Source organism: Lissotriton helveticus, chromosome 1_1, assembly GCF_964261635.1.
Source record: "Lissotriton helveticus chromosome 1_1, aLisHel1.1, whole genome shotgun sequence".
NCBI classification, from domain to species: Eukaryota; Metazoa; Chordata; class Amphibia; order Caudata; family Salamandridae; genus Lissotriton; species Lissotriton helveticus.
The window spans coordinates 349,054,316-349,071,137 of record NC_136057.1 but is presented as its reverse complement, the minus strand read 5'-3'; the positions used below and the strand labels follow the sequence as shown (position 1 = coordinate 349,071,137).

Genomic DNA, 16,822 nt, shown 5'->3' with positions numbered 1-16,822 from the left:
GCGATGACGAAGTCTGCCTTGTTGAAGACGTGGTGGGGGCATGGGTCGGTTGGTGATCCGGAGTGGATGGTGTTCATCATGCGGGTGGTGTCTTCAGTGCTGACTGGGGTCCAGTCGCGGAGGGTGGTGGTGGGGCGTGTCGGATCCGTGGTGGGGTGCGAGGTCTGTTCGCCGAAGCTGTTGTGTATGTCTGCGATCTTGCTGTGGAAGAACGTGGCGAGTGAGTTGCAGAGGTCTTGTGAGGGAGTGATGTTTCCGGGGCTGGGGTTGGAGAGCTCTTTGACGATGCTGAAGAGCTCCTTGCTGTTGTGTGCGTTGTTGTCTAGTCGTTCCTTGAATGCTGTCTTCTTGGTGGTGTGGATCAGCTGGTGGTGTTTGCGGGTGGCGTACTTGAGGGCGGTCATGTTGTCTGTGGTCGGGTTCTTTCGCCAGGCATTCTCGAGGGTGCGGCAGTTCTTCTTGGAGTTTTTGAGGTTGTCGTTGAACCACGGGGCTTTCTTGCTTCCGGGCCTGCTGGGATGGGTTTTCAGTGGTGCGAGGTCGTCGGCGCAGTTGGTGATCCACTGTGCGAGGTTGAGGGCTGCTTGGTTGGGGTTCGTTGATCTGGTGGGAGGGTTCTGATTCAGTGATGCGGTGAGCTGCTCGGTGGTGATCTTGTTCCAGTTCCTGCGGGGAACCTGTTGCGGGAGGTGGTGACTTGTGGTCTTTCTGAAGCTGAAGTGGACGCAGCTGTGGTCTGTCCAGTGGAGTCCGGTGGAATGGCTGAAGGAGATGTGCTTGCTGGAGGAGAAGATTGGGTCAAGCGTATGTCCGACGTAGTGGGTGGGGGTGTTCACCAGTTGCTTGAGTCCGAGGTTGGCTAGGTTGTCCAGAAGGGTGGTGGTGGTGGTGGTGGTGGTGTTGTTCTCCAGGTGGAAGTTGAGGTCCCCTAGGAGGATGTAGTCAGCGCAGGGGAGGGGGTGTGGGCTGATGAAGCCTGCGATGTCTTCGCTGAATTGTGTGCGGGGTCCTGGGGGTCGGTAGATGAGGGTGCCTCGGAGTGTGGTCTTGGGGTCCGTGTGTATCTGGAAATGGAGATGTTCCGCAGCTGTGGGGGTAACGTTGGAGTTGTTTGTGATCCGGATGGTGTTCTTGTGGACGATGGCGATGCCTCCTCCGGTCTGGTTGACGCGGTCCCTCCGGATGATCTTGTGGCCGTCCGGGATGGCTATGGCGATGTCTGGTGCCGAGGAGGCGTTCATCCAGGTCTCCGTGAGGAAGGCGACGTCCGGAGATGTGGTGTCGAGCAGGTTCCATAGTTCCACGGCGTGTCTGTGGACGGAGCGGGTGTTGAGCAGGATGCACTTCAGGTGATTGCTGATGGTGCTTGGCTTGGCGGGTGCGGGTGGGTTGCAGGTCCGGATGCAGGCAAACTTGCAGGATTGGCAGGTGAAGGGTCCGTGGGTGCGTCCTGGGGTGGCTTGGTGGCAGCCGGGGAGGCGTCCGGTGTTGAGTGCGCTGAGGGTGTCGTCGTACGCCCGGCGGGTGGGATGGCATCTGTGAGAGCCAGGGGGTCTGGCGCTGGGCGCGGTCCAGGCGCGGACGGGCGCAGACGGGCTTACCTTTGGCACACCATTGGCGTACCCGCTGCGCGCATGCGCGGACTCTGCCATAAATGGAGAGTTGAGGGGGCGGAGCGAGGGAGGAACAGCTGGGAGGCGGGAGCGGGGTGGCGAGTGGGGAGGGGAGCGAGGTGAGGCTGAAGGAGCGGGGGTGGGGCCGCAGGGGAGCAACAGCGGGAAGCGGGATGGGTCAGCGGAGGAACGGAGAGAAGAAACCGAACAGGGGCACAACCGTGGCACACAGGGGGCAGGCAAACAGTCAGAGGCACAACAACGGGAGGAAAGCGGCGATGGAGCGGACAAAGGTCAGGGGCACAACAGAGAAATCAGGGCACAACAGCGGGAGAAAGGGAGTACTGGCACAAAACAGAATACTGGCACAATACAGTTAAATGCGGCAAAATGCAACAAAAGACGATCCAGGTAGTAGTTACCGGCAGTGGCGGCGGCAAACGGGGACTGGGCACACGCAGGTGGGCCACGCGGCGGGTGGAGCGACCTGCTCTGACCAGGTCAGGTCAGTTTATCAACAGAAAAAGTAGTTTCCCTTATGAATGATTGGATACTTCTTAATCAATTGATCTTATTATGATTATTGACTAATATGGTAATATCTTGCATCTTTTGATTTTCTTACAATGTTCTCTTCTGCCTGGCTCATAGATATTGGCCTACAGTACATGATGTATGTAATGTTAATATTGTGGTGCCATCCCTAAATGGAACAAATGTTTGCAGTAGGTATATGTTTGTAGAAAAACCTCAGGAGCTCAAACCTGTCTTGACCACATCCTGCCCTGTTACTAGGTGGGCCTGTGCATTTAGTTTAGTCTTAGGCAGTTCTGGCCTCTTTGTTCCAGTAGTTACGCCATAGTTTGTGTTGCCCTCATTAGTTTCTTAAAATATTTTAATTGGGTTTACAATTTTATTTTCTTATTTCAATGTTCTTTTTATTTACTTGTATTTTTTAATTCTATATTATACACCTAGTATGGGCTTTGTTTGATGCAGAAGGTGAGTGGTACTTTTACCAACTTTCCAATTCATTCACCGGGAATGGATTTTTACTTTTTCTTGCAAAACATTTGCTCTTTGCTATGGAACTGATAGTTCCAAAAATCATAGTTTACTGTACTCGTTTGAGTGAGGAAGAACATTGTCAAACATTGACAAAGTGTAGAGTCTTCTCTTTAGCCAGTAGCACATGACACACTTATTGCATTTACTTTTTGTGTCTGAAGTGAACTGATTCACTATCTACTTAAGTCATATCTTGGTCAGAATGCAGAACTTAATAAAAACAGAATTTTAAAGCAGAAAAGCATGAACGTAATTGAATTTTTATTTTTCATTTCTTACTCCATATGTACAGCTGCCAAATGACCCATATCATCTGTGACAGCTTCAAATAGTTTCAACGAAAATAGTTCTTGTTAGCACACTATGTAAATTAATAGAAGTCCAATTGGTTTGTTCACATAGATTCCTTTATTTCTTTTTTTGTACAACTCTTTGATCCTCTTTCTTGGGATTTGAGATTTTCCTAAACTTAAAACATTGTTTGTGCCTGCTCCTTTGTCTTGTTGGAGCCGCTTTCAAGTAGTTTGTGATTAACATAGTGGAACTGGGGGCAAGATGACTCATCTAGTCATTGTTGAGGGTAGGGAGTTCAGGTTTAAAAAATAAAAAAGCACAAGATAAAGCACCAGAAGTCGAAACATGGGTCACTCTCTGTCTGCTACTTGGCACACCTAGACCATGGAGGCATTCCCTTCTGCAGAACCAATTCCAATGTTCGTCCGTTTGAGGTGGAGCAGAAGCAGAACGGAGACACCGCTACAGCAGGTAAAGGTAAGCATGGACCAAATTTTTGGTGCTGTTCCAGATCCCTCTGAAGCACCTTTTGGTCTCATGGGCCTGGGACCTCCAGTTATTTTAAAGTCTACGATAACTGGGCCTCTTGACAGAGACCAACCTGTTTTTCAAGCTCCAGCGTTGCATGCTCCAACCCCCATATGATCCTTCCTTCGATGCCACGCTGGCCTCTACTGCTGGGTCCACGACTGACACCAGATGTCAGCGGCCATTCCTAGGTCACCTGAGGTGGAAACTGCTCAGATAGTTTTGGCAGACTCTGAGGCCCTTGCTCCACTCAACAGTATGCCCATTCAGAACCGGACCCCTGTGCCCCAAAATATATTGGGGATGTGATTATTGGGACGATGATGATGACCAATATGACAAGGCCAGCCTCTTGACCTCAGGAGGCCAGTTGTCTGGACACTTTCCCAGTCATTAGCCTTTCCTCCCCAAACCCAACTACGATCACTGAAAAGTCCCCCTCTTTTTCTCCAGGTGTTTGGAGAGTGGCAGAAATTCTTGACCTCCCCAAGAAGTCAAGACTAATGTTCATTTAGAGGTCTTCAACCCAGCACAGTCCAGCCAGGAAACCTGGAACCTCTCCTTTGTAATGAGGCTATGACAAATATTCTGGTAGGCACCTGGTTAAAGCTAGGCTTTTGTCCTCCAGTTAATAGACAGGAGGAAAACCACACTGCCTTCCTCAGGGAGACTCATAATTCCTGCTAATGATCCCGGTCAGGAAAGCTTAGTAGTCCAAGCATCCACTAGTAATTTGAACTTTAGTGCATTCCTACGTGCTCAGATTTGCAAAATTTGGGGGAGTGTCACAGCTGGGTCCATAACATATAATAAAATATCGTCCGCATATAGCGATAGGTTTTCTCTAAAAATCTGGACTTCTATGAAACCATCCACCACTTGGCTGGCTCGACCTACACAGGCCAAATGCTCCAATATGAGGGCAAACAGCAGGGGGGACAGGGGACAACCCTGTCTAGTGCCTCGTTGAATCGGCCAGCTCGTCGAGACCACCCCATTGACCCAGACTTTAGGCTCGGGCGCATGGTTTAGAAGTACCAACCATTCCCTAAATATTGGACCAAATCCAAACTACTCTTGGGTGCATCTCATAAATGAATGGTATCGAACGCCTTCTCGGCATCCAGTGATAGAAGCAGATGGAGGCTATCTCGACCCTTAACTGTGTACATTCAATTAGCCTGTCAGCGTAATTTAAAGTGCATGGCACGCTTCGGCATAAAACTGTATTGGTCTCTATGTATCAGGAGGGCAATAACCGTCAAGAGACGCATCACAAGAATAGTGGCCAGAATCGTTGTTTCAATATTGAGCAGTGAGATGGGTCGATAGGACCCACATTCTTCTGGGGGCTTACCTACTTTATGAATTACAGCTACGGTAGCCATTCAGAGATCTTTTAGGGGAATCCCTTGTTCTTTTGCGTCTTGAGCATATTTAGTAAGTATGGGGCCAGCAGGCTATTATTTAATTTAAAGAATTCCGCCCGGGGTTTTCTCCAACTTTTGGCGGCCAATGGCTTCCGTGACTTCTTCGAGAGTTAGGTCTTCCTCTAGCCTGTCCCTCTCCTGAGAGAATGAGGGAAGCTCAATTGTGTCTAAGTATTGGGTTATTTGCGCCTCACTCGCTTGTGATTTAGCTGTGTATAGTTCCGTGTAGTATTGGGCAGTGGCCCCCGTGGTGGGGGTGGGGTGTCTCTCCCATCTCAACTTCACTTCCTTTCGCGCCCAGCCATGCAAGCAATTTCCATGCCCTATCGCCTGTCTCGTACAGTCTATGTTGGACTGCCAATTGTTGAGGTGGTTTGCCACTTTTTTGGAACATCTGCCAGGCTGCTACATGGGCATTCCTCCATGTGTCATGAGGCAGTCCTGCCTGGGTAACCAGGTTCGGCGGAAGGAGCACTTCGTATGATCTGTCTAGCAGAATTTCCTTGTCTGAACCATTCCACAGATCCATCGTATTGGGAGGTACTGTTAAAAGCAAAACGACAATCATGAACATTATCTGCGCCATCTTGTCTGATGGAAGTTCCTACGTGCACATAAACTACAGTCATTCTGACCGACCGCAGCCATTTTGTACTCCTTTGGTCACCTTCGTTTCACCCTGTCCTTGCTAGCATCCTTCTGACTCTCTGAACAAACCTTGTGTGCTAGGGACTAAAAACTATTGCCACGACAAACATCAACACCACCTGCTGCCACAAACTCATTTTTCCTCTCATCTCTGTTTACAGGCAAACCCATGGATACTCCTTTTTTTTTTTTGTAAACATATTTTTATTGGCAATCGTATCCACAAAGGAACATCCATCAGTATATCATTGCAGTGCTTGACAGCTCAATATCTATACACGGTATTGGTACTTATGCCTTTTACAAAACAAACCCCACAAATCCACCTCCCGTCAACCCCCCCACCCCTGTCAGTGCGCCCGCAATCCATAGAAAACGATGATAGTGTCAGTATTTACTTTCCACCTAGTAGTGTCTTTGAACATATCTGTACAGATTAGGGAGACAGTTTCCTCTATGTCCATTCTGTGCATGTGCCCTCATGATACCTGCGTTGAGAATAGTCCACCCACTAGAGTGTTAGCAATACGCCAGCGCCTCCTCCTCCTCTTCACTCGAGCTAACCTCTGGCCGTTTAAGCGCTGTCACTAAGGCCTCCCATGCTCTGGCTACTTCTAAGGCATTATCATTGTCTAATCGTCTGGCCTGCTGCAGTCTAAGCGTGCTCTCAGCCCCCGCCCAGCGCTGAAGAGCGGCCTTCCATCTTAGATAACTAGGGCCCTGGCTTGATTTCCAGTGCATGGTGATTTCCCTTTTTGCCAAAACCAGGCCCAGGTCATAGAATTTGCTAGTGACTTTCGTTCGGGGGTGTGAGGAAACCAGAGCAGCAAACAGGTGCCCATATCCACTTCGATCCTTCGGTCCGTGACAGCATTCAGACAAGCCAGTATTGCACCCCAGTAGGCAGTCAGTCTACTACAAGACCAAAACATGTGGGCGAAATCAGCCCCATTCGTCCTACATCTCGGGCATAGCGATGTGGTACCTCCTAAAGTATTGCGAAATCTTAACAGGTGTCAAGTACGCTCTGTGGAGTGTGAAAAACTGGACTAACTGGAACCGAGCATTCCGAGTGCCCTTCCAGGCGCGCCGAACCAACTGAGGCCATGTCGTCTCAGGGATAGGTCTCCCAATATCCAGTTCCCATTTGCCTCGTAGCCCGTCCAGGGGCAACATGGCTCCCGTCGAGGGTCTCCGGTAAAGACAAGTGTCGGCCTTAAAAGTACCCGCTGCCATAACCACATATTGGCAACCCGCGGATGGCGGCTCGGTGAGCCCGCTACCCCACTGAATACTAGCCACTAGGGCGGCATGCAACAAATAATCCCCCCTCGGGAGGCCATAGTTGTCTTGCAACTCCCGAAAGGTCAGCAGTGCCCCATCGCTGTACAGGTCACCCATCATGTGCAATCCCAGTTCCTCCCATGTTGCCATCGCCGACCAATCACCTCCATGCAGGAGGGCTTTGCAAATCCCCAAAGGAATTTCAGGAGCGTACGGGTGAATAATACCTGAGCGCTTATGACTGCGAAGCCAGCAAAGACTGAGAGTGTGCTCCTCAAAAGTGAAATGAGCTAAGTCCAACTTCTGGCCCAATATTATGAAAGAAATAACATGCCTGGGAAACAGCCTGCCCTGAGGCCCCTCCGGTCCGCGGAATTCTCGCGCCACCGCCTGAGTGAGCCACTGCAATTGTGCCGCCAGATAGTACCACTCAAAATCTGGGACTGCCAGCCCCCCATCCGCCCTGGGGCGCATCAAAGTGGTCAGAGCAACACGGCGCCTGCCCGATCCCCAGATGAACCCCGAGGTTAAGGACCGGAGTCTGCGAAAGATCCACACCGGTATGCACACCGGTAGGGTGCGGAACAAATATAATAAACGAGTAAGTGCAACCATTTTCAGCAACGCCACTCGTCCCGCCACCGACAGGGGTAGAGCCCGCCAGAATCCCATGGAACTCTGCAAGCTCCTGATCGCCCTAGTGACGTTGCCCTCCAGCAGGTCTAAGTGAGAGTGGTAGATATGCGTACCCAAATAAGGGAGGCAATGGTGTTCCCAGCGAAGGTTCCCCTCCATTTGGGGTTCTCTCTCCCTCTGGGCCATCGGAAAAAGGCAAGACTTCCCCCACTTGACCCGCAGTCCCGAGAGGCTACCAAAGTCAAGGAGGAGACGCCTGGCTCCCTGAAGCGAGTCACTAGTATTCGCCAAAAACATCAGCAGAACATCTGCATATAAGGAAATGTAATGGGACTCGCCCCTCAGCATCAGGCCTTCATAGGTCTGGCCCATCCGAGCGTGAGCCGGCCAGTGCGAATAGCAGGGGGGATAATGAACACCCCTGGCGCGTCCCACGATCAACCTGGTAGGCGGCCGATATCGTGGCACCCGTTTTTACTCGAGTCGTGGCGGCATTATAGAGCAAGGCGGTCCACCTCACAAACCGCTCTCCCAGTCCAAACGCCTCCAAAACCCTGAGCAGGTATGGCCATTCTACGCTGTCGAAGGCCTTCTCGATGTCAATCGAGAGTACCGCGGCCCCCGGGAGCCCTTAAACATCTCCCCCCCCATGACCCGGAGTAGGCGACGCACACAAGTAGCAGTGGCGCGTTGGGGAATAAAGCCCGCCTGGTCCGTATGTACCAAAGTTCGCATATGAGCAAGGAGTCGCGTTGCAAGAACCTTACTCAAGATTTTGTAATCAGTCGTGAGCATGGATAGCGGGCGATAGGCCGAACGAGAGCTGGCGTTTCCTCCTTGCTTCAGTAAGGGTATTACAATGGCCTCGCGAGTGGTCGTGGGTAGAGCCCCAGCTTCCCAGGCCTCTCTGAAGACAGTACATAACCGCGGGACTAACACGTCCGCATAGGCCGCGTAAAACTCGATCGGCAGGCCATCTGCGCCAGGGGTCTTGCGGGGAGCCATATGTTTAATGGCCGTGTGAATCTCCCCAATGGAGATCTCTCCGCCCAAGCGGTCCACATGGTCCGGATCGAGACACGGCAACCGCGCTGCAAGTAGGAAGTCGTCAAGTTCCTCAGGCGCGCTGGGCATCGTACTCTTGTACAGGTGCTCATAGTATTGGAAGAACTGGGTGTTGATCTCTGATTGGGTAAAGTCCAAGCGCCCCTCCGTCGTGGAGAGAGTTAGGATTGGGGTGCCATGAGTCGTGGGATTGGCCAGCCAAGCTAGCAAGGAGCCCACCGTGTCGCGCTCAGCGTGAGCCCTAACAAGAAATTCCTTATGGTCGAATCAGCGAAGCCTCTCCATCTGCGTCGCAACCTCCTCATGAGCCTCAGAATCCCCATGGCTAGTTCGTTCCGCTGCGCGCAACCGATCCTCGCTCTGTGCGAGGTCCTGTAGGAGGGTCTTGCCGGCCCCCGCCATGGCTGAGATACAAACCCCTCTAATCACCGCCTTGAAGGCGTCCCACTCAAGGGCTCTACTCGATGCCGTGCCCTCATTCGCGGTAAAATAGCCCTCCACGCCGGTTTGTACAGTGGCCTTAAAGGCCGAGTCTTCCAGCGCTAGCGGGTTTAGGCACCACGTTGGAATAGCCTGGCGCAGCCGAGTCCACCGGATCACCACCAAGCAAGGGTTATGGTCAGAGATCGTTTTAGCCAGATATTCGCTATGGCGGACCAAACTCTGAACATCAGGCGAGCATAGAATGCTGTTAAGTCGGACGTGCAGATCGTGTGGGGGGGGAATAGAATGAGTAATCCCTTCCAGCAGGGTGTTGCGTTCGCCATGCATCAACCAACCTCCACCCGCCTTGCCATTCTCGCCTGCTCCTTGCCATCCTCGAGACGCTGATTGTGCTAAAGGTGGGTGTGATCTATCTAGGTCCACATCTATCACAGTTAAAATCCCCTCCTAGTAAGACCGTGCCTGCCAAAACCGCAGCCAACTTCCCCGATAGTCGCGCAAAGAAAGCAGATTGCTCTACATTCGGGGCGTACACACTACAAAGCGTCAAATCCCTTCCATCAAGCCGGCCCTGCACAGCCACAAACCTCCCATCAGGATCCACTAAGGTCACCAAAGGTTGAAACGGAACTCCTGCTCTCACCCAGATTAAAACTCCCCGTGCAAAGGCCGAGTAAGTAGTATAAAACCGTTGACCCCGCCACCTGCGCTGTATAGCCCGCCCCTCCGTTTGGTCAATGTGTGTTTCTTGCATGAAAGCCACCTGGATCCCTCTGCGAACAAGATAGGCATGCACTTTGTCTTTTCAGCATGGAATTCAGTCCCGTACATTCCAAGTTACACATTTTAATTCAGGTGGGGTCCCCATTCAAAATTACACATACAATTCGATTCATTGGTAAAGCCCCAGACGCACTGACAGTCCCCCAAAACCCCAAGCCCGAAGCAGCCCAACAAACCCTCTTCCCACCCACCCCCAGAACAGGCACTGAAACATAGGAACCCATCCAAATACAATCCCAACTGAAAAGAAAAAAGTCTCTGGCAACTACCAGAGATTGGGGGGGGGGGGGGGGTCAGCGCCGCAACTACGCGGACAGTGAGTCTCACTAATGTCGTTAACCCAACCTCCCAAAGAACTCACCTGCTGTTTCGCACCCCTAGGCGGTCAGCAATAAAACCCCCCACTAAGCATAGCTGCCATCGACTCGGCAGCACTCACCCAGCACAGGAGGAACAGACCACCCCTCATCCCCCACCATATAGCACACAGTTATTTACTATACCACAGTGAGAAAGATACAGGGATCATTCATCAAGGAGGCCGTCCGCAGTCCCCGGTGTGACATGAGGTAGAGCGGACCTCCACCTCTCGAGCCCTCAGACGTCCCATCCTCTGACCCCTGTGGGTGCCTGAGTCCGCAGCTGATGTTGACTGCACCACCTTGGAAATAGTAGAGACGGCTTTGAGGGCCTCCTTGCGTTCCAATTCAGTCTGCTAGACGGAGGGGACCCGATTAGCTGCTGGCTGCCTCCTGCTCCTCCTGTTCCTTCCAGGTTTCGGTGCTGTATCTCGTTTCTCTTCAGTCCACGGGTGAGCGTCGATCCTGGCCTTGTAGGATTCCAACCAGTCCCACACTTCTTCAGGGGTATTGTAGAAGGAGGAGTTGCCCTCCAGCATGATCCGTAGTCGGACTGGAAACAAAAGGGAGTAGCGGATACCTTCATCCCGGAGAGCTTTCTTGACTGCCAGGAACGAGGAGCGCTGCCTTTGAACCTCAAAAGAATAGTCGGGATAGATGGAAACCCGGGCATTGTCCACCTCGTAAGGTCCCATCGCCCGCGCTCTCTGCAACACAATGTCCCGGTCTCTGAAATGCAGAAGGCGCGCAACAACCGGCCGAGGGGGCCGACCAGCTGCAGGGGGGCAGGCCGAAACGCGGTGAGCTCGCTCCAGGGTGTAAAACGGTGTCAGTCCCTCAGGAACAACCACTTCTCGGAGCCAGGTCTCAAGGTAGCTCACCATGTCGGTCCCCTCGATTTTTTTTTCAGGCAGGCCCACCACGCGTATATTGTTACGTCGATTGCGTCCCTCCGCATCCTCTGCCCTCTGTTCCAGCATCTGTACCCTCCGCTGCAGGTCCTCCAGGGCAGTCTCCGTCTCCTTGTGGGTGGGTTCCAGCTCGCCCAATCGAGCCTCAGTTTGTTTGACCCGGTCTGCCAACTTCCCATGGTCCGCCCGTAGTAAGCCCAAACTCGTGGATACCTGGGTGATGTCCTGATGCAAGGCCTCCCTCGTGTCGGTAATGGCTTTCAAGATCTGATCCAGCTGATGCTGCTGAAGGCCCGCTGTAGCGTCACTGGGCGAATCAAGTTTCCGGGTGCCCGGTAAATTCTCTGCGTGGTCAGGAGGCGGTTTCTGGCGTGGCTTTCCCATGGCGGTGGCCGTCTCTCCGCACCTGGTCTCTGCGCCCGTGGGGCGGCCCGCGAGGTAAGAGCCACCTGGGGAACTCACTGAAGTCTATGGTCCGGAAGTTCCACGGTGCAATCTATGGCCCAAATCTCAGGGCTGGGTCGCCTGTCAATGGCACCGCAACTCTGTAGGACTCTGGATTCTCTACCGTGAAGTCCAACCAACCTCGCCGCGCCCCGCAGGGCAGTCGTCACAAGGATGGGCCAAGTCCGACTCTCCACCAGGAGCAGGACCAGAGGCAAACCAGGCGTGGCAGCGGGTGCATCCGGTTCATCCCAGCCGCAGCGTCGTTGCCCCCGTGCAGGGAGAGGTCGCAGTCCAGTCTCCCGCTAGGGAAAAGCATCCACTCTTTCCCATGTAATGTCGGGCATCAGTGTCCTATCAGCTGCCGAGCCCCAGGATGCGTTCCCTTGCTAATACGACCTCCGAGGCGAGGGGGGAAGCACCCCATCAGCAGATGCCGGTCTGCAGACGTCGAGTGCAAGGAGGCTACCTGCCATACGATGAAACCCCAGGAAACGCCATCAGGGCAGTGGCATAGGCTGCACGCCCCATCCAAAGGGCGTCCACCCCCCTGCACCCACAATCGGTCACCTCCACAGTCTGGCTCCGCGTGGTCTCTGGGTGTTCCACTGGGCCCACAACTCCCACCGGAAGCGACAGCCAACAACGTGGATCCAGTGCCCGCTCACGCCAGGCCGGAGACGAGAGTGATTCTGCTGGGCGCAGCAGAGGATCAGCGCCACCACAAGAGGCCTGCAGGCTGTCCGCAATACCACCACCTCCATGGCACTCAGGGTCCGCCGAGATCTCGGATCAGCCGAGCACCCTCTCCAAAGTTCCGCTAGTGAAGGGCGGGCCAGATCAGGGGCCACTCTCAGCCCCACGGTCACCGGGTGCAATGAGCGCCACTCAGTACAATCGGGGGTGGCGGGATGGGTCTCCGCGACAGTTGGCCACCCCCAGCACGCCGAGGGTCACAGCCCGCTAGGCCTCCAGTCGGCCGCCGGGGAGCGATCCCAGCACACGGGCACCTCCGCCACACGCCGCCTCTCCCGCAGGCCACTGCAGAGGTCCCCAACAGGACCCCGGCCTCCCCGCTGCCAATCGCCACCTCACAGAAGTGATGTCGGAGCCCTGGCCCCCGCCGCAACAGGAGACCGGCTGGCCCTCGCCCCAAAGCGGCCAGCCAACAAATCGAGGCCGGGGATGAGGCCGACCGCACAGGCCGCAGGAAAATGGCCGGCGCCGCCTCCGGGGATCCGCCAGCAACCCGCTGTTCCGCCGCCGCCGGGCTAATTTCACCGCTCCAGGCCAAATCACAATGGCCACGCCGGGGTCGGCGAGCGTACCCGACTCATCAGGAACATCAGGGCAAAGGCTATCAGGATAATTGGGAAGGTGGGCACGGAGCTTTGCGCTCACGCGTCCATTCTCGTTAGTGGCCAAGCCACGCCCCAACCCATGGATACTCCTACACAAACAGGTTCCAAATACCAAACAGACTGTTGCAAACATGGTTTGTTGCACTGCACACAGCAAGACTTGTTTTTTATTAACAGAACGGACTCTTAGATCTGGCCGGTCTCACATGTTTTAGACCCTGAAGCAAGGTCCAGCTGCAAGATTAAATTGTCTGTTTTGACCTGGGTGGGAGGAGAATTAATGTTGGGCTTGTGTAACCATGTTGATGAAACAATGTTCGGCTTGTGTGACAACCTGCCCGGGGCGGAGACTCCAAGCTTGTTACCATGATAAATGGAAAAAATACATTGTGTCAAACCTGTATAAAAGGAAGAGCCAAAGCAGTTGCCAGCAGAACACCTCCCTGAGACATCCCGGTGTCTGCAGATGACGTGGTCTGCTCTTGAGAGTACTAAACCTTTTTCTTGCCTTCCAGTTCCCAGCGCCTGCCTTGTTATTTTGATAGCGAATCCATAGTGAATTAAAGGTGACCCTGCGCCGGGCAGCATTGGGGGTCTTCGACTCGCTGCTTTTCACATTACTACTTTTGTATCCATTCTCGAGGTGAGGAATATGTAGTTAGAACTCTGTCAGAAGAACACGTTTTTAACCTTCTGGTAGAGCCCCTGGCAGATTAGACTAACTCACCCATTCCAGGGAACAAACTTAAGTAGTCCTTTAATAAGATTCCAAATTGGTAGTCTGCACAGAGTCATATTCCGATTTCAATGGCTCCACATCTGTTGACACGGACGGATATCAGGAAAACGTATGTTTGCATGCAGAGGTGATGCAGATATAGTGGTCCAGACAGCTGTCAAACTCAAGTCTTCCAAAGTTTCCGTATCCAGTCATGCCTGGCTGGGGGGGTTAATTCACAAGGTGAGTAATCTGCGGTTCAATAGTCTCTACCAGACATGGCATTACTGAAGGTAAGTAAGTGCCATGCATGCAGTTTTTTTTTTTAAAGGGCTCAGATAAGGACCAGCCCTCCCATCCCCTTTGCCCTTCCCCCTCCCGACCTCCCAGTACATAAGAAATGTTTTGACAGTATTCTAAACAAACCATTGTTTCATTATGCTGCCATTTAGGGGCCTTTATCCAGATTGTATAGCTGTTTGAATCAATATGCATCTGCTTGATTAACTTTCAATTGTTTATCCACTTCAGGCAAGCTGTGGTGAAAGATTCACTTCCACATCCATTCGCCTTGACCTTATTTGGTGACACCTTGTTTTGGACTGACTGGAACACTCACTCTATTCTGGCCTGCAACAAGTATACTGGGGAGGAACGTCGTGAAGTTCACTCTGGCATCTTTTCTCCTATGGATATACATGCTTTCAACCAACACAGGCAGCCCAATGGTAAGTAACCTTTCTTTATTTAACATGGTGTACAGAGGAGTTTACCACCGTGGAAATGGGAAAAATAGCTGGTGCTCTTTGCTATGTCTAATGATGTTTAACTCATTTTGGCACTCTCTAAAATGAAGTTTATTTAAACGTCACCCTGACCTCTTTGTGTACACAAATACTCATACTTCCTTTGGAGAAAAAAATCCAGTATAGTGCCCAAACTAGCATTGTTCAAAGGAGTTATAAATAACCCAATTCCTTCAGCGTGGATATTGCATCTCCTGAGTTACCTTGTATGCTTAACCCTCATTTCCATGTTTCCCTAACCAATGAGGACTTTGAACGGTCACCCAGTCTTGTTTCTTTTATGCTTACTCGCTGTTATTGGATATTTTTCCCCGCTTTTTTTCCATCACTTCCTGGATTTTTTTGTTTTTGGAAATCGTTCCTAGCATCTATCCCTCATTCTGTTAATTGCCTTACTTTTGGAGCAGTAAAAGTGGTAATTGCAATGACCACCCCATCATGCTAATGGCGTCAGTCGGTGTTGTATTGCTCATTGAAAAATGTGGTTACATCTGAAACTGGTACGAGAGAAGGACTAGAAAGTGGGTGCGATTTGTGGATGTGGACAGGTAGAGTTTGGATTCCTATAAACACATGATTATCCCTGATCTTAAGTCATGTGGCTCTTTACACATTCTTAGCCATGAGGCATCACATCGGCCTGGTTTCCCCCCCAATAGTTATTTACTCAAATGTTCTACTGATCTAAAGATGGTAAGTAATTGTGTAGCAACATGCTAAGGTTTGTGGAATTTGGCAAAATGCTACCTTACTTGGGATTTTCAGCTATTTTTCAGCCTTTCTCCACTTATTGAAGATCAGGGCCCCTGACCTCGCAGTTCTTTTTTTTGACGTAGCTCAAAATTATAAGCTTTGAGGGAGGAAGTAAGCTAAACCAAATATTGCAGCTCATGTTACGCTACAGGGGGAATCCCTTTAAATAACCCCCTTTAGTTTTACACCATTGGGTGAGCACCGTAATCCGCTTCTTGCAAAAAACGGAACTTTAACTGGTGGGGCCTGCACTTTGTCATAAAGAGATACGATCCTCCACATTAGGAAACATTCTTCTTACTCTGATGTTTTTCGTTACATCTTTAGGTTTTGTGGTACTGAGGTTCCCCAGTTCCCAACGTCGGCTCTGCTGGCAACACCCTCTCACCTTGCTTATTACATGTAGTAGGAGGAAAACCAGAAATGTACGTGTTTGGGTTTATTTTATTAAGGCTAAAGATCTTCAGAACCAAAAACGACGGCTGCTCACAGACATAGTAGTAAGACTACAAGCTCATGTTTATTATAGTCCTGTTTCCTCCATTTGAGGGTGGTGCTTGTTTTAAGCTTCTTTTGGTAGTGCGCTGGCTAGTTTTTCCCTTCTTGCTCCGTGAAAGTGTGGTGTTGGATTTCAGACATTATTGACTATGCTTGCTTCTCTGTTTTAGTGAGTGACACTTTGGATTAAAGCAGCTGGGTGACCTCTTTCGGTCCAGGTTCAACATGGCTAACAGACATTCATATTGACAGCTCCATAGCTCTCGCGTTGTTGAGACCTATTGGCTTTGTCAATGTCTGTTTTAATTTTTTTCCACTAGTATAATACCTGCCAGTTTTTGTCAACGTGCTACTTCAAACCTAACCAGCCTACTTTGTAATTTGCAGCTACTAACCCATGTGGAACCCAGAATGGTGGCTGTTCGCACTTGTGTTTGATGTCTCCTATGGAGCCTTACTATCGGTGTGCGTGCCCAACCGGCGTGCGTCTTCTGGAGAATGGAAAAACCTGTAAAGATGGTGAGTTCCCAGGCCCTGTGAGCATAAAAATTATCTTTAGTTAGATGTTTGTTTATTGGGGCGCTTAATTGCACATATTAACTATGTGAATAAATGTACGCATTGCCACTCACTCCGCTTTGTGCAGACTTAGATTCCGAACACACCGCAAAAGAGGGAACAGTTAGTGGTTAACACATTTGCTGACAAGACACGTTTGAAATATATAGAACTCACGGGGTTAAGAATTGAGATGATGATTTTATTTAAAAAAAGATGCAGAATCACACGGAATCTTTACAAACGTCCCAGAAGAACCAGAATAAATTCTTCAATATAGTGAGGTATATCTTTATTGTATGCGTTTATTATTAAAGACTTTACAAATTGAGCTAAAAGGCAAGCGTTCATGAAACCAATTATGAACAAATATATAACATTTGAGTGATTGTCAAAGTACCTTCGAGTGCAAGCAGCATTGTTACAGTAGATAGATATTGGAGAGTAAAAAAAACTGTTGCAAACAGTCCTCCAAGTGGGCTGGTCATAGTATAATTTTTATGATGAGATTAACGGTGATCCGGTACTATTTAACCGATCTTTTTAAAGATGCTGGGCTTGGGTTTAGCGTGTTATATGATAAACTTATTTGAGGGACTTGACTTCCTGAGTGGTCGTTTA

General features: G+C 50.9%; 1 protein-coding gene across 1 annotated transcript in view; it reads left to right on the top strand.

Moving 5' to 3' along the window:
* LRP6 (LDL receptor related protein 6) overlaps positions 1-16,822 on the top strand; it is a 1,212,873-nt gene that overhangs the window by 218,633 nt on the left and 977,418 nt on the right. Inside the window, exons 4-5 of the mRNA XM_078673499.1 lie at positions 14,118-14,314; positions 16,031-16,162. Of these exons, the coding sequence (XP_078529625.1) occupies positions 14,118-14,314; positions 16,031-16,162 (329 nt within the window). The remainder of the gene's footprint in view (positions 1-14,117; positions 14,315-16,030; positions 16,163-16,822) is intronic.